The sequence below is a fragment of the Aphis gossypii genome, unplaced genomic scaffold (genome assembly GCF_020184175.1).
Source record: "Aphis gossypii isolate Hap1 unplaced genomic scaffold, ASM2018417v2 Contig00395, whole genome shotgun sequence".
Classification (NCBI taxonomy): Eukaryota; Metazoa; Arthropoda; class Insecta; order Hemiptera; family Aphididae; genus Aphis; species Aphis gossypii.
The window spans coordinates 16,129-43,342 of NW_026083090.1; the positions used below are offsets into that span (position 1 = coordinate 16,129).

The 27,214-nt window shown below is 26.5% G+C and overlaps 5 protein-coding genes across 11 annotated transcripts; 3 read left to right on the forward strand and 2 right to left on the reverse strand.

Moving 5' to 3' along the window:
- The first annotated feature begins 1,218 nt into the window (after window positions 1-1,218).
- Window positions 1,219-3,057, forward strand: LOC126553986 (zinc finger BED domain-containing protein 5-like). The gene is made up of 3 exons (XM_050209098.1): window positions 1,219-1,720; window positions 1,880-2,347; window positions 2,453-3,057. Exons 1-3 carry the CDS (start codon window positions 1,219-1,221, stop codon window positions 3,055-3,057), a joined length of 1,575 nt encoding a protein of 524 aa, XP_050065055.1.
- Window positions 3,058-8,307: 5,250 nt separating this feature from the next.
- On the forward strand, window positions 8,308-9,278 carry LOC126553996 (death-associated inhibitor of apoptosis 2-like). The gene is made up of 2 exons (XM_050209117.1): window positions 8,308-8,722; window positions 9,123-9,278. Exons 1-2 carry the CDS (start codon window positions 8,356-8,358, stop codon window positions 9,149-9,151), a joined length of 396 nt encoding a protein of 131 aa, XP_050065074.1. The 5' UTR covers window positions 8,308-8,355; the 3' UTR covers window positions 9,152-9,278.
- A 635-nt stretch (window positions 9,279-9,913) lies between these two features.
- On the reverse strand, window positions 9,914-11,985 carry LOC126553995 (uncharacterized). Of its 3 annotated transcripts, XM_050209115.1 has the most exons (6): window positions 11,427-11,969; window positions 11,127-11,373; window positions 10,981-11,058; window positions 10,791-10,904; window positions 10,417-10,628; window positions 9,914-10,165 (listed from the first exon to the last, which is right to left on the reverse strand). In XM_050209115.1, exons 3-6 carry the CDS (start codon window positions 11,029-11,031, stop codon window positions 10,009-10,011), a joined length of 534 nt encoding a protein of 177 aa, XP_050065072.1. In that variant the 5' UTR covers window positions 11,032-11,058; window positions 11,127-11,373; window positions 11,427-11,969; the 3' UTR covers window positions 9,914-10,008. The 3 variants fall into 3 exon arrangements, with proteins under 3 accessions (XP_050065072.1, XP_050065073.1, XP_050065071.1); XM_050209116.1 differs by having other exon boundaries at window positions 10,417-10,625; window positions 11,127-11,985; XM_050209114.1 differs by having other exon boundaries at window positions 11,127-11,969.
- An 814-nt stretch (window positions 11,986-12,799) lies between these two features.
- Window positions 12,800-17,318, reverse strand: LOC126553993 (uncharacterized). Of its 5 annotated transcripts, none has more exons than XM_050209111.1 (3): window positions 16,118-17,318; window positions 15,190-16,057; window positions 12,800-13,114 (listed from the first exon to the last, which is right to left on the reverse strand). In XM_050209111.1, the coding sequence occupies exons 1-2, from the start codon at window positions 16,737-16,739 to the stop codon at window positions 15,804-15,806; spliced, it is 876 nt and encodes a 291-aa protein (XP_050065068.1). In that variant the 5' UTR covers window positions 16,740-17,318; the 3' UTR covers window positions 12,800-13,114; window positions 15,190-15,803. The 5 variants fall into 5 exon arrangements, with proteins under 5 accessions (XP_050065068.1, XP_050065069.1, XP_050065067.1 ...); XM_050209112.1 differs by having other exon boundaries at window positions 15,190-15,835; window positions 15,915-17,318; XM_050209110.1 differs by having other exon boundaries at window positions 15,190-15,362; window positions 15,483-17,318.
- Window positions 17,319-23,641: 6,323 nt separating this feature from the next.
- On the forward strand, window positions 23,642-24,729 carry LOC126553992 (uncharacterized). Its single transcript, XM_050209107.1, has 2 exons — window positions 23,642-24,014; window positions 24,091-24,729. Exons 1-2 carry the CDS (start codon window positions 23,916-23,918, stop codon window positions 24,385-24,387), a joined length of 396 nt encoding a protein of 131 aa, XP_050065064.1. The 5' UTR covers window positions 23,642-23,915; the 3' UTR covers window positions 24,388-24,729.
- The last annotated feature ends 2,485 nt before the right edge of the window (window positions 24,730-27,214 follow it).

The window sequence follows — 27,214 nt, forward strand, 5'->3', positions numbered from 1 at the left end:
GATAATAGGTCAATTTAATCTAATATCAAAACTAACAGCACACTATTGAAACTGGTGAACGAAATTTTGCTATATCGGGTGTGTGTAAGACGGAGACAACAAATGCATGGGTAGCGTCCTCTTAATAAATAATAAATATATCTAACATTTTAAAAATTAGGTACAATTAAAATATTAAATAATATCTCCTACTTATAGTGTCTAATAAGTAAAATACCTATGTAAAAAGAACATAGAAAAATAAACTTTAAAATTAATTATGTTTTGTTTACATTTCTTATGAATAAATCGTTCTTTAAACAAATTAATGTTATTTTACTACCAAGGAAAGTAATTAGAATATTGATTTAGTTAATGAATAATAAATTCAATTATGTAATTTTGTAATTTATTGTTATTTGATTATGATAAAAAATGTGTTAATATTTTTTTCAAACATGACTTAGTAAGACAAAAAACATAAACTGTTTAACACGTTCTTATGTTTTTAATAAAAACTAGTATAATACTTTAGTATTATGAGTAATTGTTATAAATTCACTTAATTAATATAAGTTCTTAACTCTCAAATATATTTTATCACTTCATTAAACGGTATAAAAATATTTTTAATTTAATTATTTTTATAGAAAACACATGGATATAAATACATATTATGATATAATATAAGTTGTTAGACAACTATCAATCCCTCTATTTCAGATTTGTGACTTAACCAAGTTTACACTAACCCAGCGGTTCCCAAACTGTGAGGCGCGCCTCCCTTGGGAGGCGCAAGCTTTTGGCAGGGGAGGCGCGAGCCGCGTGGTAAGTATTGATATTTTTAAATCAATAAAAATTTTGTTGAAATGTCATAACTATTCCAAACAAATATTTCATACTGATGAAAAAAAAAATAATAAACCAAATTACTATATAGAATTGCTTATCTATCTTTTATCTTTATAAAATCAATGGTATTACTTAAAGTCGCGTTATATCCGTACAATAATATACTTGATTCGGTGATTTCCGTAAATGTCGTTACAGCATTATCGCATTATCGATAACCGAATATTATTGCGTCTACCCTACCTAATAGTGTAGAATTGTAATGACCAATATTAATATATTTGCACGGCAATAGCAGTAGTCGTCGTGAATGAACCGTACGTAAGGTGTATTCGTCATTTTCGAATTGCGCATTATCAACTCGTGTTTTATATCTTTTCTGGAAAAATGGAAAAATTTCTTAATATTAAGAGTACAACCAAGCGTTTAAATGAAGACAACAATAAAGAAGAAAATAAACGTAAGTTCAGAAAATACGATGATAGTTATTTAGACTTTGGTTTTACTTACATTAAAATAGACAACGAAGAACGTCCGAAATGTGTTATTTGTTTAAAAGTATTAGCTGCCGATAGTATGATTCCAAATAAATTAAAGCGTCATTTTGAAACTAATCATGGATCGTTAATTAATAAAAAACGTGATTATTTTGTAAGGCAACGTGAACAATTAGAAAAACAATCAACCAGTTTTATTAAACAGACAAGTGTTCCAACCAAAGCACTTTTAGCTTCTTATAAGGTAGCATTTCGTGTTGCTCAGAGTAAAAAACCTCATACAATTGCTGAAGAACTCATTTTACCATCAGCAATTGATATGGTTTCTACTATGATCGGGGAATCTGCTGCAAACCAACTTAAAAATATTCCCTTGTCTAATAATACAATAAGTCGGCGAATTCATGATATTTCTGAAAATATAAATGAACAGCTTATTAGTAAATTAAAAAACAAAAATTTTGCAATTCAACTTGATGAAGCTACCGATAGTAATAAAGACGCACACTTGATATGTTATATTCGTTTTATGGACAAAACAAATATTATAGAAGAGTTATTATTTTGTAAACCAATTTTCGGAGACACTAAGGCTCAAACCTTATTTGATATCACTAATGACTTTATGAATTGTAATAATATTAATTGGGAAAACTGTTTGGGTGTATGTACAGATGGGGCTCGAGCTATGGCTGGTCATTATGGTGGACTTCAGGCTTTAATAAGAAAAAAAGCTCCAGAAATGATATGGACTCATTGTATTATTCATCGAGAATCTTTAGCATCACAAAATATGTGTCCATCGTTAAATACCGTACTTCAAACAGTTATAAAAGTAGTAAACTACATAAAAACAAGGCCTGTTAAAGCAAGGTTCTTTAAAAAAATATGTGAAGAAATGGGAGCAGAGCATACTGCGTTACTGTTTTATTGTAATTCTAGATGGCTATCAAAAGGAAACGTACTAATACGAGTGTTCGAACTTAGACAAGAACTTTACACTTATTTGAGTGAAGAAGGTCATAATGATTTTAACAAGTTTATTGATAGTTATTTTGTAATTAAATTAGCGTATTTATGTGATATTTTTGAAAAACTTAATATACTCAACACATCTTTACAAGGTAAAGAAACTCATATTCTGCAATTATATGATAAAGTGGTTGCTTTTATTAAAAAAATCGAGTTATGGCAAAGGAAACTAACCGAAGAAAACGGTAAAGCCGAGTGTTTTTCATTTTTAAAAAGTTTTCTTGAAGATAATGATCTTGAATTACCAATGAGCTCACTAAACATAATTTCTGATCATCTGATGACTCTTAAAAATCATTTCGAGAAATATTTTCCAGAAGACATCGTACAATACAATTGGATTAAAGATCCGTTTAGTGAAAACCCATTATCAAATTTCACAACTACTGAAGAAGAACAATTAATCGATATTTCATCTGATTCTTCGTTACGAATGAAATTTTCTTCATTTTCACTTTTAGAATTTTGGAGCAGCATTAAAGATGAATATTCTGAAATATCCAACAAAGCTTTACGGGTACTACTACCATTTGCGACATCGTATTTATGCGAAGCAGGCTTTTCTGCAGTTGCTGTATTGAAATCAAAATATCGATCAAAACTTAATATTGAAAAAGAAATGCGTGTGGCTGTCACAACATTGCTACCTAATTTTGAAGAATTATTAAATAAAAAACAAGCACATTGTTCGCATTAAGTTTAAATATTAATACGCATTGTATTTTGTAATACTTTAAATTGAAGTTAATAATATTTACTGTTAACTTATATTTTCATAAAAATAAAAGTGTTTGTATATTTAAATACTATAAATTTGTAATTTAATTTTTTATGGGAGGCGCAATTATTTTTTTTAATTTTTAGGGTGGCGTGAACTTAAAAAGTTTGGGAACCGCTGCACTAACCTATTGATACACAAATTTAAACCACATTCATATGACAATAATATTATCCATTCAATTACTTAGCAAAATTGACTGATTTAAATGTTTAATATAAATAATTATTACAGTAATATTCAATAACCAAATGCTAAATATTTTATGGAAACAAAAAAAAAACGTTCAGAATCTAAAATTAAAGAGCTTTATTTATATTAAACTATTATAGGTATTTATTATTGTTTAACATGAAAATCATAATATACGAGTACTTTGTAATTGGTAATCGGTCAAAAAGTCTATGGAAAAAAAGTCCGAACACATTTTTAGTGTCGGACAAACAAAAAGTCCGAAAATACAAATAATTCTATTAAATTTTCATTTATAATTATATAATTATTATTCATTTTAATCAATTTTAATAGGTAACTAGATACATGTATTTAATATCTAGAATCTAGATCTATATAATGTTTGTTCTTTTTTAATAATAATCGTGGTAATATTGATATTGATTATTGCTTGTAGGTACATAATATAATTGTATGGTAGATAACATGTAGACATACAGCCACATGTCATAGCGATAGATATATCTTAGAATTTAGATCATATACGATCTAAGAGATATTTAATATAATATAATATATAGGTAATTAACTATAGTAGATTTCCGTTTTATTTTTTTTAGTTACCTATACGAAATAATAAGAATAAGAAAATAAAAAAAAAATATAATAATATAATACGTACCTATATGTACAGACATTTTTAAATTTTAAAAATAAATATTAGTTATAAAGAATATTTTGTATTTTCCGACTTTTATTAGAAACTAAATAATGTGCGTAGACTTTTTGTCCGACTATAAATAACTGAATCCGGACTTTTTGTCAAACTTTTTTTAAAACGGACAATTTTACAATTTTAATTAATTGCTGTATTCATAAAATGTACAATGTACATACACACTACACAACTTGATAAACGAAAAAAATTATTCTTATACATGAGGAAATTCTTGACATAGGTACTAATATAATATATTATATATATACGAATCGATGATTGCAAAAACGTCATGAGTCAATTATTTAAAACTATTGGATAATTGATAAAAACTGTATTATATAAATATTTTTGAAAAATAAATTAATTTAAGAAAAAGTACTTATTTAAATATATCATACACCTACTAATAATACTACATCTATAAAGACGGGTTTTCACTCAAAAACACATGATATGACTATAATAGTAGGTAGGTATATACGTTTTTACTAACATCTCAATTTCAAAAAATACACGACTCGTGACGTTTCTAAAAACATCGATTCACAAATTGTATTACTGAGAATAATATTTAGTTTAGCATTTGAAAATTATTGAAGCATAAACTTATGATAATTTGTGAAAAACTATAATTATAAATTATAAATAATTTATCAATATGAGACATGAGTAGATTTATGATGAAAAAAATAATTTAAAAAAAAAAAAAACACAATATGGAGACCAAATTATAATTATGATTTAAGTTTTGTGTAGTATTATCAAGCTTTAAATATCAACGCAAAGTGATATTTACAATTAAGCAAGCTCCACTACTATGGTCTATAATACTATTAAAACAGAAGAAGGTGGCCCGGTCAATATACAAATCAGTGGCGCCGGTGTCCTAGTAAAATCGTACCCCCGGAAAATCTTACCGGGGGGGGGGGTAAAGTTATCCCAGTATAATCGTACCCCCGGTAACATTTTCCTAGGATAATTGTACCCCTCTAGGGAAGTAATATTTTCCTAGGAAAATGTTACCGGGGGGTACGATAATCCTGGGATTTTTGTACCCCCGGTAACATTTCCCTAGAATAATCGTACCCTTCTAATTTTTCTAGGATTATGTAACTGGGAGGTACGATTATACTAGGATAATTATACCCAGCTCACCGGTAAGATACTTTGGTGATAAATTTTTATTGTGTGTGAGATTGCAATAATATAAATTTAATAGGGACTAGAGGTAAATGGAAAAGTTTTTTGTATCAGCATTCAACAGATATCTAAGGTTCGTGTTGATCCAAGTAAGTATGATTAAATATTTCCTGTGAGAAATAGATACAAAATTCTAATAGAATTAACATGGATTTTGAATAAATACATATTATTAATTATTAACAAAACTTTTATTGCAATTTTAATTATTATGCCTTATACTTATACAGTTATACTTAGACAAAAGTAAACAAAAAAAATATATATTTTTAAAATACTTGTTGTTATTCGACGTTAATTACAACATCGTAATAATAATAATAAAATATGCATTGACTATTCATAAGGATTTTGTTGGTTAAATATTTGTAAAATATTAGGGTCAGCTAATCTATGAGTATAAATCTTGCATTAAAATAATTTTTAGTTGTACCTAGTGCAATTTAATTAAAAATATTTTATTTCTATTGAAGTGCTTTAGAATTCAGAGTCTTCTGACCATTCGTTTTGATTGACAAAACGAGTGCAAATGATAACTTTTTCGTTTCGTAATTCGTTAAACACATTACAGATAACAGTACAATACGTCGACGGCCGACGCATATAAAATATAAATATATAATAATATACATATTTAAATATATGTATATATGTATAATATATATATATATATATATATGTTTATTTTTAATCGAAACGCGCATGTATTTGGGTTTTGTGTACGAACGACGAGGGAAAAACCCACACTAAGTTGTGAATTGTGATAGCTGTTAAGATTTATCAATATTTTACGATCACTTTTTGACCAATGTTGTGTTCATTTTTATTCTTTAGTTTTTACTGTATTTGTAATGTTTTAAATCGTATGTTACGATAGTGTTTTAAATCTTATTGTACCTACCTACTGAGTTATCGTCTGGTGAGTATTATTTTATTAAATATAAATCTATAAATTGAATGATAGGTTTTGTATACATACACAGAACTACATGCACTTAGCACCTTAAATTGTAATGATTTAAATATTATTTTTCGACAATTTTAGTATTAAGCTACTGAAACAGCAAAAAGTACACTTACCAACTTTTTATTATATGATAATATTTTCAAAATGTTTAACTCCTTTTTTTATTATTGTTATTAGTCCAGTCATTTAACGATTTTTACTGGAATTAAATCGGAAAGTTTTGAAATTTTGCAGAAAGGTTAGTTGTGGGTTCCTTATTAACCAAAAAAAATTCGCAATCTCTCTGAGGTCCGGAAGTGTCCGCCATCTTGGATTGTAGGTGATGTTTTTCAGTTTTTATAAATTATCTTTAAAAAAATTAATTTTATCACAAAAATACCTCCATATAAAAATATTGCTGACAAAATTTACAATAAATATGTATATTTATATATTTTTGTAGCTTAAATAGGTAAACGGTGAAATCCACCCGCGCGTTGTAATATTTGATGTGGCGCGCTTTAATAGTCTATAATATATTATACATGTTGCGCGTCTCACTCGTATCAGCTAGAAAACGAAATTTTTACGTTTTTTGTATGTACTAACATAGTAACATTTCATAACTTATATTGTATACTATTGATAAATAGGTATTACGCTTTATGTTTGAAGACAAAGGTACACTATAGTCTATATTTTATTTAGAGTACTTGTATTTAATAATGTATGGTTAATTTTTCAAAATGTTTAGTTCTACAACGTATTATGTATCTTAAAAAATGATTAAAATGTTTATTTAGTACACAATTAACAAATATTTTTTAACATAAATTATTTACATTTTTTTAATGATTTTTTTTTAAGTTATATATAATAATAATTATGCATATAATTTAATTACAAATATTACAATGCATTCTAAGTTTGCATTTGGGTAAAGGACTGCTTTGATCATATACAATTTCGTTTTCATCTTGAGTATCATCTAAAATTTAATTCGTCGCAATTGAATGAATGATATTTCATAGGTCCAAATAAACTAACGTAATATGTTCTCTCACAGTTCTAGAGTATGCAATATGCATGTATCATGTATGCATGACCGCACTGAACATTTTATCGGCAGTTATCGGCGTATAAATTGAACTTACATTTTTTTTTTGAACCACTTCCTTTCATTATATATCCAACGCAACCCCATGTAAGACATCCTATGTAATTCCTAACCCAACGATGATATTTGAAAAATTTGGACTTTTCACTACTATATCACGAGCTTTACAAGTAAAATACTATAATACAGCTGTTCTCAACCTTTTTGTTGATAAATTATCCTAATATCTATAATAAATTATGTAAAGGTAATACAATTTGATCTTCTAAGTAGTATAAATATGGGGCGTCTGGCTCCATTTTTCAGCGGAGATGAAAAAAGTTTGAGGGGGTATGGTCCCCTTGCAGTGTAAGAAATTCCCGCTGTAAAATGGAGCCAGACGCCCCATGGTTTTTCTAACCATTTCTTAGTATAAATATGGGGCGTCTGGCTCCATTTTTCAGCGGAGATGAAAAAAGTTTGAGGAGGTATTGTCCCCTTGCAGTGTAAGAAATTCCCGCTGTAAAATGGAGTCAGACGCCCCATGGTTTTTCTGAAAAAACCTAGGTAAGTAATTCTCCCTTCCACACGTTATTTGATTTGATTTCACATGCATTTCAATTTTTTTTAATATAATCAGTTTAGTATATAACTATACATGCACAAGTAATATACTTAGTTTATAAATATGCGTTGAAACGATCATATCTGTGTAAATAGCATCTGTGTTTCACGTTTATTTCAGTTATTATATTTATTTCTATTCGTGTTTAATTTAAAACATTTAGTTTGTTACTAGCGGTTGAACAATTAAGTCGTGTTATATTTTTTTATTATTTCTCTGATAAATTAGCTTATTGATTTGTTTTTTTAAGTATTTATCTTGATATACATCTTAATTAAGTCTTGTTATATTTTTTTATTATTTCTCTGGTAAATTAGCTTATTGATTTGTTTTTTTAAGTATTTATCTTGATATACATCTTAATTAAGTCTTGTTATATTTTTTTATTATTTCTTTGGTAAATTAGCTTATTGATTTGTTTTTTTAAAGTATTTATCTTAAGCTTTATTGTAACCATGAATTTACAGAAATTTTCCAACGATTTTCCATCTTTAGTTTATTTAGTAAGAAATAATTCATATCCAGTACATTCAGATTATACCACATTTATGTCAAGATTAAAAACATATAACTCATATCCATCTACTTCATGTCAAAATAAATATTCGTTAGCTGAATCTGGTTTAAAATATACCGGTGTAGGTGATATAGTTGAATGTTTTTTCTGTGGACTTGTCTTACAAAAATGGTCAAACGATGATATACCATGGGTCGAACACGCAAAATGGAATCCTAAATGTATATTTGTATTACTATGTAAAGGAAATGAATTTATAGAAAATGTAAAAAACGAATATGTAAAAGCTAGCCATGTTTGTGATTGTAAGTCTAAATCAAATGATATTACTTGTTAGTTTACTTTGATGTTTCTTATTACTTTTATAATTTATTTGTATTTCAAAATAAATATTGAATTAATCAACTTAAATGTGTTAATATTTGATTTTATACCTCGTGAACTTGTTGTCAAGTAAGATAACGCGTCTAATTATAATTAAATATATTAGATTTAAAAAAATTGCAGTTTCGGGTTCGACAGATCAGGTAAGTAATTCTCCCTTCCACACGTTATTTGATTTGATTTCACGTTCACTTCAATTTTTTTTAATGTGATCAGTTTAGTATATAACCATACATGTACAAGTAATACACTTAGTTTATAAATATGTGTTGTAACGATCATATATGTGTAAATAACATCTGTGTTTTACGTTTATTTCAGTTATTACATTTATTTCTATTCGTTTTTAAAAATTATCATCAGAAATCGTCTATATCAAAAAGATCACGTCGTCATACAATATGAATCCATCAATTGTTGTTGCAAAATCAATATTCAGTATTAGACCTTTTAACAAGAAAAGTGTAACGGTTGGATTTTTGGTTAATAAAACGATTTCTGTTATTGTAATACTAGAATGTAATGTTACTAAAAAATTGTTAACCTTCGATTTACTTCAGTGGTGTACACTAATGTGTGATAGCAATTATAGTTCAATAACTAATAATCTACATACTAATTGTAAACGTGTGAAAATAACTGATAACATATATTATTCAGTCAATTTAAATCAGTTAACTATTAAATTGCATGTTAATGATCATTTTATTACCTTATCATATACTGATTTACATCGTTTAAAACAATTACAACAATGTATCGATTCACATATTGTAGAAAAGCAGAAAAAGTTGGTTTCATATCAGTCAACTTTTGATACCGTATATTCATTAATTAGAGCAGACATCAATATTCTACCATCATCTTGTCAGCGAAATGATTTTACTAATCAGTATATTCAAAATTTTGACTTTAGCATGTGTTGTATACAGAACGATGATTCTTGTTTTATATATGAAATACTTCAATTCCACAATAATTCACTATCAGATATGATATTATATGATATAATGTCGATTTAAAATAAAATTTGTATTGAACTTTATACCATTATAATTGTTATAATTACTCTAAGAATTGATTTCAATATTATAGTAAAAGAATAAGATTAATTAATTTTATCAATTTTAATAATTTTATTAAATATCATAATTTATAGGTACTACCAATAAAAAATTTTTACAAAATAATATATTTGCATTTTTTTTTATTTTTTACTGTTTTTCACAATCTTCCGTTTCGGATCCGATGAACATCGATTTAAAATTGTCCGAATTAGTTCATTTATTTTTATAGATATTTCGTTGTCAGCAGGAAAGGTGTTGTTAGTGTACAACTTTACACTAGCTTCAGAATGTTTCCATCTATTATAAAAAATCATTATTTAATAATATTCGTAATATGTTTTATTATTTAATCATGTTATAGTTAAATATCAACGATAAAATCCTCAATCTTATTATTTTAATTAGAATTTAATAATTTATTTGTGTTGAATAATAATAGGTAACGGTCAAATTAAAAAAATAATCTGGTGATCAATAAATGATTGTATCGCTGTTGTTTAACTATAGTTCATCATTTAATCATTGGTTTTTTTTATTATGGTTTTTACCTTTCAAGTGACGGAATGTCCTTTATAACACTAGTTTTATAATGTTGAATGACGTAGTAGTCATCGCATTTTGGCGCTACTGGACACCGAATCGTATACGTGTAATTTCCTTCCGTCAATGTTATTGAGTTAGAAACGTTATCTTCAATATTTCCTTTCGAAATTACACTAGCTAAGGCATCCTTGTACGTCTCTATTGATTCTGTTCGCTGCTATACATTCATATATATTTATATTAAAAATGAAATGTGTGGTGTGTGTGTGTGTGTGTGTGTGTGTGTGTGTGTGTGTGTGTGTGTGTGTGTGTGTGTGTGTGTGTGTGTGTGTGTGTGTGTGTGTAATATTTAAAAAAATAATACAATACAAATTATTACCTTTCCAGCCTTAGTCATTTTAACTTTTGGTTCAGTATCATTTTTTCTTTTTTTATTCTGCATTTTTACCGGTTTTAAAGAAGATGATAGTGTTGATAGCATACTACTTTCATTCTATTATTTAATAATAATATATTAATATCATATACACAGTACACACATACATAAACAAATAGGTATAGGTACTTACATCATCATTTGAAGAGCTTTCGCCTGCAGATACATTAGTATAGTACGACATATTATTTTTTATATATATTAAATATACCTTAAATAAAAATGATAATCAGTATAAGTTTAATTTTTAATATAACAGATTGTTTAAAAAACATTTACCTGATCAAATTGTGTTACTTGGTTTGTTATCGACTTGTAGCAAACGGATATATTACGGTATGAAACGACGAAACATAAAATTTATAGACAATGTTGAGATTTAACACTAACTATAATCAATGTCTACTGATCACTTATATACAGATTTGTAAGGTTGTGGTATCATATGGTGTGATCATAGTTTTACCTAATCTATAAAATAACTGTGGTAGCGTTGTAATATGGCGTGATCATAGTTTTACCTATTCTATAAAAAAATTACTGTAGTCAAAGTTTAATATAGCGTGATCATATTTTTACCTAATCTATAAAAAATATCTGTGATCAAAGTGAAATATGGCGTGATCACATATCACACCACTAGATCAGACTATAAATCTGGTTCATAATCATTCAATATTTTTAGACTTATAGTCATTTACAAAGTGCTCTTGAGTAGGTTATAGTCTATTATCCTCAGTCTTTCAGTACTTGTGTAAGTCGCTGACTTTATTACAACACTATCATCAAGCAAGGTTTTTGATATTAGTTAAGTTTTATTAATAATTAATCTAAATTAAATACAATATTAATTTGAAGAAACAGTTTGATTCTTAATTCATTTTTTAATTGATAAACTAAAACCTACTTATTCAACGCAACAACATGGACCGAGGTATTCATCAAACTATGCAGCAAAACAATAAGTAAGATAAAATGCAAGTATAATTAATTATAAATAAATATGTTTTAATAATTTACAAAATGTCAGTGAAATAAAAAAATCAGATGAATAATGAAATATTTAAAATATAAATTAATACATACGTATAATATGAAAATATAAATAAAATGAATAAAATATAAAAAAATAAAATTGGTTGAATTCAAATTCAATATTTAATATATATAATAAAAGTTGTAAAACACGATCAGATTAAAAAATATATGATATAAAATCAAAGTTAAAAATTATTATTTTATTTGAATATTGTTTGTGTCATTATAGATTAATTAAGCTGCTAGTGAATCGGTTAGTCTTAGTGAACAAATATAAAAGATATGATCATATTTATTTATATATTTTTTTAAAAATAATAAGTTATGTGTCTATAAAATATTTATATTATTGATTATAAATAAATATGTTTTAATAATTTACAAAATTTCAGTGAAATAAAAATCAAAATTAATTATGAAATATTTAAAATAAAATGAAAACATACGTATTATATGAAATATAAATAAAATGAATAAAATATAAAAAAATAAAATTGGTTGAATTCAAATTCAATATTTAATATATATATATATATATATATATATATATATATTATATAATAAAAGTTAATAAATATGACTTATTAAAGTAGGGGCATAGTAAAACACGATCAGATTAAAAAATATATGATAAAATCAAAATTGAAAATTATTATTTTATTTGAATATTGTTAATATCATTATAGATTAATTAAGCTGCATGGTGAATCTGCTAGTCTTAGTGAATAAATATAAAAGATATGATTGTTTTTATTTTTTTATATATTTTTTAAAAATAATAAGTTATGTGACTATAAAATATTTATATTATTGATTATAAAAAAATATGTTTTAATATTTTTCAAAATTTCAGTGAAATAAAAATCAGATGAATAATGAAATATTTAATATCAAATAAATTCATATTACGCATAAATAAAAAAAATAAATCAATAAAATATATAAAGTACATTCAATAATCTAAATTTTATATAAAATAAAAAATTATGAAATCAGTATTTTATTTTTATTAAAATATATTTTAGTAACATAGATAAAAATAATACTATGATACTATTAATTGATGTTGTTTAATTACAGGCAAAAACCAAAAAATAAAATAATTATAATTGATTTCGAATTCAGCAACTATCAACGTACAGATTTAATACTTATTTCTGCAGCTATATCACAGACTCACGTAAAATCTGAAATTATTCGTCTACGAGGTCGACCTTTAATAATATCACCTGATGGAAGAATAAGATTAATGAACAATTATTCATATACAAAAACTAGAGATTTGCTACTAAAAATTTTTGAAAAGAAACCAGATCAGCTTCAAGTTATATTAAACGAATTACATTTAGCTATGAAATCAAAAACGTCGAACCTAACTACAAGCTTTTTAAAAAACTATCTTGATTTTAATAACCAAAATGCAATTATTTTACTATGGAATGGTGATTCAGATAAAAATATTTTACAAAGATTAGGTTTTAATACAAATATAATGTTGAATATGACTGCATACGATACTGATAATAATAGAGTATTTTATTTAAAATTAATTAATTTTAAAAGTAATGAAGTTATATTAAACCATAAATTAGGTTATATAATTAAAAATGGTAGATTTTTATCGTTGAAGGAAACTCATGATTCAATTTGTAATCAAAACCATGATATAACTTATATACACGATGCAGTTAGTGATGTAAAATTAACGAAATGTATTTTCAACTATTTATGTATAAAAAACAATTATCAGTTTATATTAAGTAAAATAATAAAATAATATAAGTTCTAAAAGACAAAGAAAACGTATGTCAATGTTTCTAGTATCTAACGAAAAAAAAGCACATCGATTAATGTCGAAAACAACATTTAAAGATCGAACTATATACACAAAAAATTTAATGGCTATTCATATGAATAAGGAAAAAATTAAATTTGATAAGCCTATTTATGTAGGATTTGCAATATTGGATATTTCAAAGTCGATAATGTATGATTTTCATTATAATGTAATGAAAAATATGTATAGAAATAAAATTAACATTGTGTATTCAGATACTGATTCGTTAGTTTACGAAATAAGAACTTCTAACTTTTTCGATGACATAAAACGAAAATTATTTTCTTACTTTGATACTTCAAATTATCCGAAAAATCACTATTGTTTTAGTGATCGTAGAAAAAATCAACCAGGTTATTTTAAAGACGAATTAAAATCTGAAATCTTATTAGAATTTATTACTTTACGTCCTAAACTCTATGCATATAAAACAAATAAAGATGAAGTAAAAAGAGCTAAGGGTGTTAAAAAATATGTTATTAATAATCACATGAAGTTTGACGAATATTTAAATATATTAAATGCATATATCAATAATTCAGCTAGTCAACAATTATGTAAATCTATGAATTTTATACAATCAAAACACCATTTTGTTTATTCTAAATCTATAGATAAAATTGCTCTTAGTGCGAATGACGATAAAAGGATTATTATGTGTGATGGTATTAATACTATTGCATATGGTCACTATCGTTTAAAAAAATAGTTTATTTTATTTTTTTTAAATATGTAAATTTGATATAGTATTCAATAAAAATAATAATATTAATAAAATAAAATATAGGATAAATACAATTTAAAAAAAAACAAAAAAACGTTATTTATTCATTATTTTTATTTTTATTACTAAAATGCATGTTTAAACAATTAGCTAAACAGTATAACATTTAATTTTTCAGAATGAACAAACCTATAATTCCAAATTAGAAATCGATATTGAAAATCTGAGTCAACTCTATTTTATTTTAGACAAAGTTTTACATCGATTGCCAGATTAGTAGGGATATGGTAGTAAAAAAATTAACGGATTTAATTTAATTATAACATTCGGTAATCAATTAAAAAATAAATTAACATAAAAATGAAATAGATCCAAACATTGTAATAATAAAATGGTTTATACAATTAAAATAATAAATATTGATTGATACATTTCGTTTATTTACTATTTTAAAGTATCGTTTACATCAATCCACGAATTATGACTGTTGTTAAAACCTAACCATTTAACATATAATTTGTTTTTATTTTTTTTATAATACGTTCGATGAGAAAGGTGTCGGGAAAAAATGTTTTTTTTAATTCTTGTGTATAAAAACAGCCTAATATTATATTATTTGAACTATCTTTTAGTTGATAAGTTAATGGATCTGTATTTAAAATTTTAGAAATAGTGAACACTTCTGTTGACCAATTTGGTGTATAACCTTTACTGAAATTATGTTTATACTTAGATATTCTTACTTTGTCATTAATTTTAAATTTAAGTTTATTTGATGTATTAATTTGTAATGTTTTTCTTTTAATTGTAACCGGGTTGATCCGAGCTTCGTGTGGTGAACATTTTATTGTTGAATGTTTTGTATTATTATAATTATATACTAATTTAAAAATTGAATTTATCCAATTCCATGAACCTGTTGATGTAAAATATTTGTAAATTTTATTTTTTATTGTTCTTATAACGCGTTCAACCATACCAGCCTTTATACTGCTGTATGTTGAATAATGTCTAATATGATACTTATTCATTATACTTTGAAATTCATTATTGTAAAATTCTGTTCCGTTATCTGTTTGTAATAATTTTGGTTGATTTTTTTTTAATATTTTTATTATACCTTTTGTACACTCCTTTGCTGTTTTATTTTTTAGTGCTTCTACCCACACATACTTGGTAAATGTATCTATAATAATTAAAATGAATTTAAAACCATTATTTTGTCTAGAATGTGGTTGCATGTCTATTAAATCAGCTTGCCAGAGATCATCTTTAAACCGTGTTACTACGCTTCGTCTAGGAAATATTTTTCTCGCTGGTCCATGTAACTCCTCAGCTAAACTGGTTAAGATTGTCATTATACTATAATATTTCTCTCGCGTAATTCTTCTAAAATTGATATAATTTCATTATTGACACCAGTATTACCAACATTTTGTGATGATGTTAGAAGATTTAATCTAGTTACTAGTTCATTCGGATCGTCATAATAAACTAATTGTGTTTGAGGTATTACATCTTTATATAAACCAGAACCTCTCTTAACCTTTGGGGTTGCAGTAAAATTAAACATTTTTTCATTCTTTGGATCTGTAGTCATAGAACTGTTTGCTGTTGGACGAAATTCAAATGGATCATTTGGTATAGTTGTATTATTATGAATATTACTACGTTTAGCGTTAGATCTAGATAAATGATCGGTAATTTGTGCTAAACTTAATCGAGGATTTCTTGAGTTATTAATTTTATCTATTTCTTCGTTTAATTGCTTTTCCTCATTTTTCATTCTATCGTATAGAGGTTTTACAACATTCGTCCATTTATGAAACTTTGAGGTTTTAGGTTTCCCATCTGCTTTTAAATGAGCTCGTGAAGTTTTTAAAATGTCGTAATAAGATTCCATATCTTGTAGTGTTGTATTTTTTGGTTCTTTCTCACATAGTAAAGACCATAGTCCTTCAGTCCATGGATAGTATTTATTAAATAACTGTAAGTTACCATGACTAAAAGTTACAGAGTAGCCTCCTATTTTATATGAATCACTGGCTTTATCATAATACATACCATATGATTTATCATATCGTTTTGATGTAGGACGTTTATTGAAAAAATTTGAAAATGATGAATTTAATTCGTTATCATTATCATCATCACTAACGTCTGAAGTTTCCGGTTTTATTTCATCAGCCGGTTGTGTATTCTTTTCTGTTTGGTTGGTCAATGGTTCTATTATTGGTTTAAATGCTTCACGAAAATAGTTGTCGGAATCTATGATACCACGTTTCATTTCCATTATTTTTCGTTTTATATTTTTTTTGAGGTTATTAAATTTTCCAATAAAACTTTTTCTTTAATCATTTCAAATAATAATGTGAATATAACTGTATCGTATGACTATTGACAACACAATGTATATAATTTCAGTTATACTTTATATTTATATTTATACTTACATTTATTTTATTTTAATAAAAGTATGAAAACCACATCTATATCTTCCTTCATTCATTTCCCGAGTTTTATCAATAACCATAAACCCATAATCACTATGATTCCAACATAAATGGGAAATTTTCCGAAATTCAATGAAATCCATATCTGTAGACGAATGATCATTGAATATATGACGTAAATTTGTATCGTCTTGTTTTAGTATTATTAAAAAATTTGAGTTATCTCTTACTAACTGTTTTGGTATTTTAGAATATGTTTGTGCTAAATAAAATACTGAACTAGCACCTGAATGTCTACAAATTGAGAAGTATTCTCTGATTACTGACTGCGGACCACATATAACGTCATCAAAAATTATAATGGAATTTTTTTTAGTTAAGTTTGGTTTTATAACTTTATCAGCACTTGTAAAAATGAAAAAATTGCACCTTTTATATCATCTATTATTTTTTTTAACAAAACATATTTTTCTTGATTTGAGGTTTTAGAGTATAGATAAATATTTTCAAATCTTAACCCGTTTTCATGGGTAATTAAATTATACATTATATTTGTTTTTCCTGAACCACTAGGACCAACTAATATAGCACGTATGGTATCAGGTAATAATGATCCATGTTTTGATGGTTTTTTTTCTATCTGAACATCAACATTTGTAATATCTAATTTATCTTTCTGCTCAATCAAGTTCATTTTTTCGTATAAATACTCATGCATTTTTACTTTATAATCAGTTATAAATGATACGTTCAACTCATAAGTGTAAATCAGGTAAGACTGGTAAAGGATTTGTAAACTCACTTATAAATAGTCATCCGTTTGAAGCTCGTATTTCAAACTATTAGTATTGTTGACATGGTGCAAAATTAAAAAAAGTGACTAGATTGTGTTGATAAAGGAATAAACCCGTTGGATACTGCATGTTACGATCACGATATTTTGCATGCAACTAGAAAACATTTAGAAGATAGACATAAAGTGTTAGAACTTCGAGCTTGGGAAAGATTTAAAGCAAAAGATACACCTAGAAATAGAAAATCGTTGCGTACACCGTAATAAACGCAATGAAAGCTAAAAGAAAAATAGGAATGGGTTGTAAACGTAAACGGAAACGTACTACAAAAATAAAAATAAATGGTATAATGTTAGCGAAAAAAAAAAAGACGTTAAAAAAAAAAATGTTGGTAAAAGGTTGATTTTAACACCAGGTCAGACAGGTGGTGCAATTCCCTTAATACCTATTTTTGCAGGATTATCAGCACTTGGTAGTTTAATGTCTGGAAGTGCCAGTGTGTATAATGCAATACAAAATTCAAAAAGAAAGAAAGGTAATGGATTATATTTAAATAATAATGGATCAAGGAAAAAAAACTGATGAATACGCTACCTAACAGACCACTAACTTCTAGAGATATTATAAAATACGTTACAAAGTTTAATATCAGTCATTTCCGCGGAGTATTTTCACGTGATAACTTACCTAAAAAACCTCTCGCAATCGAATGCGGTATATTAAACTTAGACGTATCTTCCGGTAATGGAAGTCATTGGGTAGCGTTTTATAAAATTAAAGATAAGGTTGAATATTTTGATAGCTTCGGTGATTTACCTCCACCGATTGAACTACAAAACTATTTTAAAGGAAACAAAATTAAATATAACTACACAAATTATCAAGATTTTAATTCATTTAATTGTGGACATTTATGTCTTAATTTTTTACAATGCAAGAATCAGTTACTTTAAGTTTATCTGGTAATACAACCACATTATCTGTACATTATTGTCCACCAATTGATGTATACGATGACTCGGAAATTGCTTTGTTAAATTTGCAAACATATAATACATTTGCAAACATAAACGAAACTAATAACAACTTCGAAATATATTTAGAAAACCCCGATCGTTTACTAAATAATAATAAATTTCCAATCTGTTATATCACACTGAAAAAGGGGTGTTACGATATTAAGGATATTAAAAATCAAATTTTGGTCCAAATAGATGACTTTAATAATGATAACGAATACTTTAGAATAAAATCGACAGAGAAAATGACTTTTGATATCGGGATTGATCAAATAGATTTTAGAACAACCATGTTCAGTAATGGTATAATACGTTTTAACGTAAAGAACAGTATAGGACCTTTATTGGGGTTTGAAAAAAAAAGTTATGAACCACACAATATGCACATTGAGGGTCATCGATCACAGAAAGTGACAAATTTAATCAGTGTTAACTCAATAAAAGTAATGTGTAATATAGCTCAAGGTTCATTCAACAACCACATGTCAAGTCATTCAATTTATGAGTTTTCCCCTAGTGAGATCATAGGGTCTAAGCTGATTCAAACACCAAATAACCTAATATATTACAAATTAAATAAAACAAATATCGATTCAATAACTATACAATTAGTTGATCAAGATCATAATCCGATAAACAATTTAGGTGAGAAATTAATAATCAATCTACATATTAAACGTTACGGATCTTAATATGGGATTAAAATTTAATATAAGCCCATTACATAAAATAAATCTTGTTAGTCAAAAGACTAAAGCGGTACCGGTAACATCGAATAAAGTAAAAAAAATAACAACGAAAAATAAAACAATTTTAAAGGCTTTAGGTTATAAATTAAAGCAGAATGCCTGAAAGTGATATTTTAGATATAAGTTCGCCGTTTGAAACCGATTCTAAAATTACGAAAATCGAATATCATTCATATACACCGTATACAACTTCATTTAATAATAGCGATGAAATACGTATATCAATTCAACAAACAGATGTTTATCCATATCTGAATGAAAGCTTTATATATTTAGAAGGTCAAGTATCAGATGCTGGAAAAGTAAAACTTACTAATAACGGGTTTTCCTATCTCTTTGATCAAATACGACTTGAAATCAATGGAATAGAAGTAGATAGAACACGCGTACTTGGTATTACCAGTTCGTTAAAAGGTTATCTATCAGGTACACCTGATAATTATAATTGTTATGAAAATGCTGGTTGGATTTTTAAAAATAGTTCAAACCCAGCAAATAATAATGGAGAATTTAGTGCATGCATTCCGTTGAAATATTGGTTAGGTCTATTTGAAGACTTTAAAAAGATATTAGTTAATTCTAGATTAGAACTAATATTAACTCGATGTCATAACGATTTAAACGCTCTAAAGGTAATAACCAGTGCAAGTACAAATTCTGGAAAAGTTGATTTGAATAAAATAGTTTGGAAGGTTCCACATATTACTGTTGATGATGAAGAAAGGTTAAAATTATTAAAACTTATTGAAAAAGAAAAAAGTTTGTTTATCCCGTTCAGATCTTTTGAAACTTTTGAATATCCTGAACTCGGAACCACAAAAAAAGTAGTGTGGAACTTGAAGACAGCATCAAAATTAGAAAAACCACGATTTATCATAATTGGATTACAAAAAGGACGTAAAAATTCGTTAGAAAAAGATTGTAGTATATTTGATCACTGTAATATGACAAACGTTAAAGTATTTCTTAACTCAATAGCTTATCCATATGATAATTTGAATTTAGATTTTACGAAAAATAATTTCACCTTATTATATGATATGTATACATCGTTTCAAGAATCGTACTATGAAAAAAATATACGAAACCCCTTATTAAGTCCCTCTACTTTTCTATCGAACGCACCAATTGTAGTTATCGATACTTCAAAACAGAACGATTCGGCTACAGCATCATCAGTAGATGTACAATTGGAAATTGAAGCATCGGAATCTCTTACAGGTGTAACTGCTTATTGTTTATTAATTCATGATCGCATTGTTGAATATGTACCTTTTACTAGAGAAGTAAGAAAACTAGTGTGAATAATATTAAAAAACTGATTTATTTAAAATACTTGATGTTAAATACTATTAATTAATTTAAAATAAATAAACAAAATGATAATAAAAAAAATGATTTTATTTATTTCAGAAATTTAAACGAAAATGATTCGTTTAACTAATAACTAATCATGTTTTATTTTCAGTAAAAGTAATAGGGAGATTTTTTATACTGAAAGAAGGACATTCCGCTTTAAACATTTTTTGTGTCCCTATAAAAATGGAGCCAAACGCCTCATGGTTTGCCTGAAACAACGTGGGGCGTCTGACTCCATTTTACAGCGGGAATTTCTTACACTGCAAGGGGACAATACCTCCTCAAACTTTTTTCATCTCCGCTGAAAAATGGAGCCAGACGCCCCATATTTATACTAAGAAATGGTTAGAAAAACCATGGGGCGTCTGGCTCCATTTTACAGCGGGAATTTCTTACACTGCAAGGGGACCATACCCCCTCAAACTTTTTTCATCTCCGCTGAAAAATGGAGCCAGACGCCCCATATTTATACTACTCTTCTACACCAATATTATTTAAATTGCTGTTATAAGAATATTATTTTTAAGACCATCTTCGTTAGCTGGTTCAAATATTTTGACATTTATTTTCCAAAATTTCTTAAATCTTGCGACGATGGCATTATTTTCAATCGATTTATTCTATTTACTAGACATCTATATGAATACCAATTTTTATTAAGTATCCGATTACCGACCAATTTAAAATAAACTGTTATATATTTTCCGCTATTACTAATGACAATTATATTACTGTCATGTTTGTTTGTTTATTAATTTCATTTGTATTGGCGTTGTTACGTTTTTTAGTTTACAATTTAATCAGACACGTAGCTATAATAGCTACGCCGCACAGTGCAGTACCTATAATATAAACTATTAACGCGCGCAACATCAAATATCATAACGCGTAGATGGATTTAACATTTCACCTATTTAAGCTACAAGAATATATAAATATACATATTTGTTGTAAATTATGTCAGCAATATTTTTATGTAGAGGTATTTTTGTGATAAAATGAATATTTTTAAAAATAATTTAAAAACACTGAAAAATTGCACATAAAATCCAAGATGGCGGACACTTCCGGACCTTGGAGGGATTGCAACTTTTTTTTGGTTAATCAGAAACCCACAACCAAATTTTCTGCAAAGTTTCAAAACTTTCCGATTTAATTCCTAAAAACACCTTTTTTGAAGCTTAAATGGCTGGACTATATAATATGTATTGTTATAAATCATAAGATAAACATTTTTAAATTTAATAGGTAATATTATTATTATATTACATATATTATATTATATTTATTTTAGAGATTCATTTTTTCAGTTTGTTATTATTATTTAACTATAAATTATAATAAATAAATAATCATCTACACCAAACGTCCAAACACTAAGATATATACAGTCTTGTTAAGTATTCGAATACTTGTATTTAAATCCTTTTTTGGTATTTCAAATAATTTTTTGTCAATGTATTCTAAATACTTAAAAAATACTTTTTACTTGTATTTTTGTTCTAGAATACTAAATATATTTTTTTTATTCTGTATAATATATAATATAGCTTTTTAATAGAAATTTTGAGTTGAATATTAAGCATAATTAGATATTTAAACGAAAATTAGTGATATTGATTATTTCGTTATAATTCAAAAACATTATTCATGGTGACTTAATTATAACTTTTACTTATATTATCATATTTTATCCACACAATAAAATGTTATAATGAAATATTTTCGGAAAGATTTTATTCAATATTTTATTTTAGTATGTTAGTAAAATAAATTATTTCTCAAATAGCTGCAATATTAATATATAGATTTATATATAAATACAAAAAATTTCTAATTAGTACTAAATGGTAAGATGTAGCGAAAAGCTTAAATAACTAAATCAGTCCCTATTAACTGTTTTCCCTGTTAACTTAAAATCATACCCCCCGGTAAGATAATCCTAGGAAAATCATACCCCCGGTAAGATAATCCTAGGAAAATCATACCCCCCGTAAGATAATTCTAGGAAAATCATACCTCCCGATAATATAATACTAAAGTTAATATAATCATTGTTTTAAATTTAAAATTATTTGGTTCTCCTAATTAACTATTTATTTTATTATAATATTATAGCTATTGTATTTTATGATGTTTCGACCATGGGAAACCAAAAATATGAACACCTCGGCTGTAGCTAACCCCGAAATACCTGAAAAAACTGTAGTTAGAGAAACCAAATGTCCTGAGCCAATTAATTTGAGATCAGTTTTGGCTTACTTGAAATTTCAAAGATATCCTGTCTATATCCATAGTAAAAATGATAAATCTAACTTTCGAAGACAAACCAAATCGTTTTATTTGTCCGATGATGTTTTATATCATAAAAAAAATTCTGTCCGTGTTATATTTGACGAAGAACAAAGAAAAAGTATTCTGAAAATGATTCACGAGGGTTCTGAAGAGTCGATAGAAGCTGTTGCACTGTCAAGTCACCGTGGTAGGGATGCGACTATTAATATGCTTAACCAACGTTGCTATTGGCCATCTATTACTTCAGACGTAAAATCATTTACCAAAGAGTGTGATGTTTGTCAACGGGTTAACCCAGCGACATTAAAAATAGTGCCTGAGTTTCATTCCGTTCCTATACCTAAAAAAGTAACTATTACTTTTTATTAATTCAAAATTATTGATATTTTCAGAATAAAAAATTTAATTAGACTAATGCAGTTCATCATACAAAATATTTTTTATGCTATATTAATATGATTGAGATTTAACATTCATGATTTTGATGACACATATATATTTTAATATTAGTTATTCAAAATGTTAATAACCATTTTTTTTTTTTTTTATAAATTTAGGTGTTCAAACAAATAGGAATCGATCTCATAACTTTACCGGAAGTTAATGGTTTTCGATATGTTGCTGTAGCGATAGACTATTTCAGCAAATGGTGTGAGGCACGACCCCTTATAGATAAAAAAGCTGTTACAGTTGCTCGATTCATATACGATGAAATTATATGTCGACATGGTTGTCCTAAGGTTGAAATAAGCGATCAAGGTAGGGGATTCTGTAATCAGCTATGTGAGGAACTATTTCGTATGACGGGAACCTCACATAGAGTCACATCACCCTATCATCCTCAAGCAAATGGACTCGTTGAACGATTTAACAGAACAATAAAAAATTCGTTACTTAAAGTTGGTACCTAAAAATATTTTGGTTAATTTAAACCAAAAATAATTAATTTAAAAAATAATTTTGTTTTGTATTTAGATTCATCTAGAAAATGTACTCAAGTGGCCAGATGTATTGCAAGGAGTTCTATTTGCTTATCGAACTGTGCCTCATACTTCTACAAAATATTCACCATTTTATGTTTTATATCAAAGAGAGGCTGTACTTCCAGTAGATATAGAACATAACTTAGAAGAAGATAGCGTGTATGATAATGTTTTTATGGGAGATTTTGATGAAGTACAATTTGAAGAAACGTTGAAATGGATGCTATCAATGAGAGGTAAACACTTTAATAGGTACTTTAAAACTAATATTTTAAGGTGTAGACTGTAGATTATAAATATACTATACAAGTTATAACAAGTTTATAACTAGTGTAAATCTATATGTCTCATCTACATAATGAAATCATTTATTTCATGGACTTTGACGAAAATACATTAGGTATATGGACATTCATTGTATACTTTGTGACTTGTGTAGTAATTATAAAAAACATTTTTCGTTATTTAGCAATAAATCATATATTATATTATAATAAACTATACTGCTTGTAAGTTTGTATGTAATGCAAGTACGAGGTACTATTGTGTTAATACTTTATATTATACATTTCATGAAATGGATGTTTATATTATATTTTGGTCAAAATGCTCGATCTGGTCGAAATTTCACTGTCTGGATATTTAGTCCATGAAATGAGTGATTTCTGCATTATTTTAATGCAAGATTATTTTAGTCCTAAACCATTTATTTATTATTTTGACTAATAAACCAAATTAAATTTTTTTTTTTTGTAATCAAAAATAAATTTAATTACTAATACAAACATGTTTTATTATTCTAAAATTGTTTATAAATAAAATTTGTGCTTTTCCTCCAAAATATCGGGCTAAGGTACTAAAAATAGTATAATAGTGATGTTAGTATTTTTAAATGTTTCAGGTTGGTAATATTTCATTATATAACAATAAAAAAATTGTATTTATTCCTTCGATGGTCCTTTTTAAATAATTAGGATTTGCTTTAGTCGTGTACAACAATTAATATTGTCATGTTCACGTGGAAATTTAAATTTGTTTATTATTTGTCAGGTGAAGTCAGCTAATATAGGAAGTAGACAAGTAGTGTAGGTACATTATATGGTGTCTAATTAAAAAAATTTAATGTCAAATCATAGACAATTGTACATGCAAAATAATAATTCAATTTAACAATTAATACTAATAATATTATACTGTCATAAGGTTTAATGATACTTAGGCTGGTTCTTAGGGCTGTAGCGAGCGATTAAAAGAAATGTTGAATATCAGACATATCAGTTTTGCCACCTGCATACATTTTTATTATTATTTATTAATATTATATTACCATATTTTTTTTATACATTTTTATTTTGATCGCTTGAATTGTTTTGTATAATCATAAACGTATAATAATTAATAAATGTATAATGTATTATTAATCGTACATTTTTATATAAAGATTATTGGTTATCGAAAATACAAAAAATGTAAGTGGCGGGTGTCAACTTAAATTGAGTGTCTGGGGAATTGCCTTCTGGGCAGGGCCAACTTGACCAGTGCCCAAAATTTATTTGGTCTTTTCTTTCTATTAAATATTTTATAAAAATAACATATAAAAATAAAACTATAATTTAAAATATTTAGTTATATTTAAAAAAATAAAATATCTTAACTTTTAGATACACTTCAAGATAAAGTGGAAGAAAATATCCTAGATGCACAATCAGCTCAACGTAAATCATATGCAAAAAGACATCCATTAGCTGAGAATACATTTAAAGTAGGGGACAAAGTATTAATAAAAAATCTTCGACGTGATGATAGGAAAGGAGGATAGGCCTCAATGCCATGGTTGGGTCCATTCACTATCCACGAAATTATCAACAATAAGATATGTCAATTAAAAAATGATGTTAAAGTACTAAAAACCAAAGTGTTAATAAGTAATATGAAAAAATATTTTGAATCTGACGGTAAACAATTAAATGGAGATACTTATGCAGAAAAATTGATGACAAGCGAAAAAAATACAATGTCACGAAAAAATAAAATTCCTACCGGTCCAACCAGGATGTTTTATCCCGTTGGTAAAACATAGCAGCAAACAAAATGCAGAACATTAAAATTAAATTTTAGTCAACAAGTTACACACGAAAGTATAGGTCATAAAAAAGCCTTGACAGTCCCGTCTGAAATTAAAAACATTGTCGGAGATGGAAACTGTTTATATAGATCTTTATCTTTTTTGATAACGGGTGACTAAGATTATCATTTTGCTTTAAGACAACATGTTTGTGAGGTAAAAAAAAATTAATACTTGTATTTATTATCATATTATAAAAGACATATATTTAAATACTATTTTCAGATTGTCAAAACAAGTTAAGTTGAAAGATATATAGGAGGAAAGGAAAATATGAAGAAATATTTGGAACAAAAAACAATAGAAAATGATGGTAATTTAAATGTACAACCATTTTGTAAATCAATATTTTTTTTTCAAACAAAACCACGTCAAATTAACCTATTTAAATAGTTTTAGTTTTGTAAAAAAAAATACTTATTTTATTAGTACAACTATTATGAACGAAATCGTCTGTCTTTTATTTCAGGTGTGTGGGGTACTGACGTAGAAATATTTGGTGCCGCAATTTTATTAAAAACGTCGATCTATGTTTATATGACTGCCACAGGTGAATGGCAGTTATTCAACAAAGACATAACGATAAAAAAACAAGTCAGTAAGACAGAAAAATGTTTATACATACGAAATTTGAACAATGTACACTACGATGTTGTAATTAACGTCGAATAACAACAAGTATTTTAAAGATATATATTTTTTTTTGTTTACTTCTGTCTAAGTATAAGTACAAGGCATAATAATTTGAATTGCAATAAAGGTTTTGTTAATAATTAATAATATGTATTTATTCAAAATCCATGTTAATTCTATTAGAATTTTGTATCTATTTCTCACAGGAAATATTTAATCATACTTACTTGGATCAACACGAACCTTAGATATCTGTTGAATGCTGATACAAAAAACTTTTCCATTTACCTCTAGTCCCTATTAAATTTATATTATTGCAATCTCACATACAATAAAAATTTATCACCGAAGTATCTTA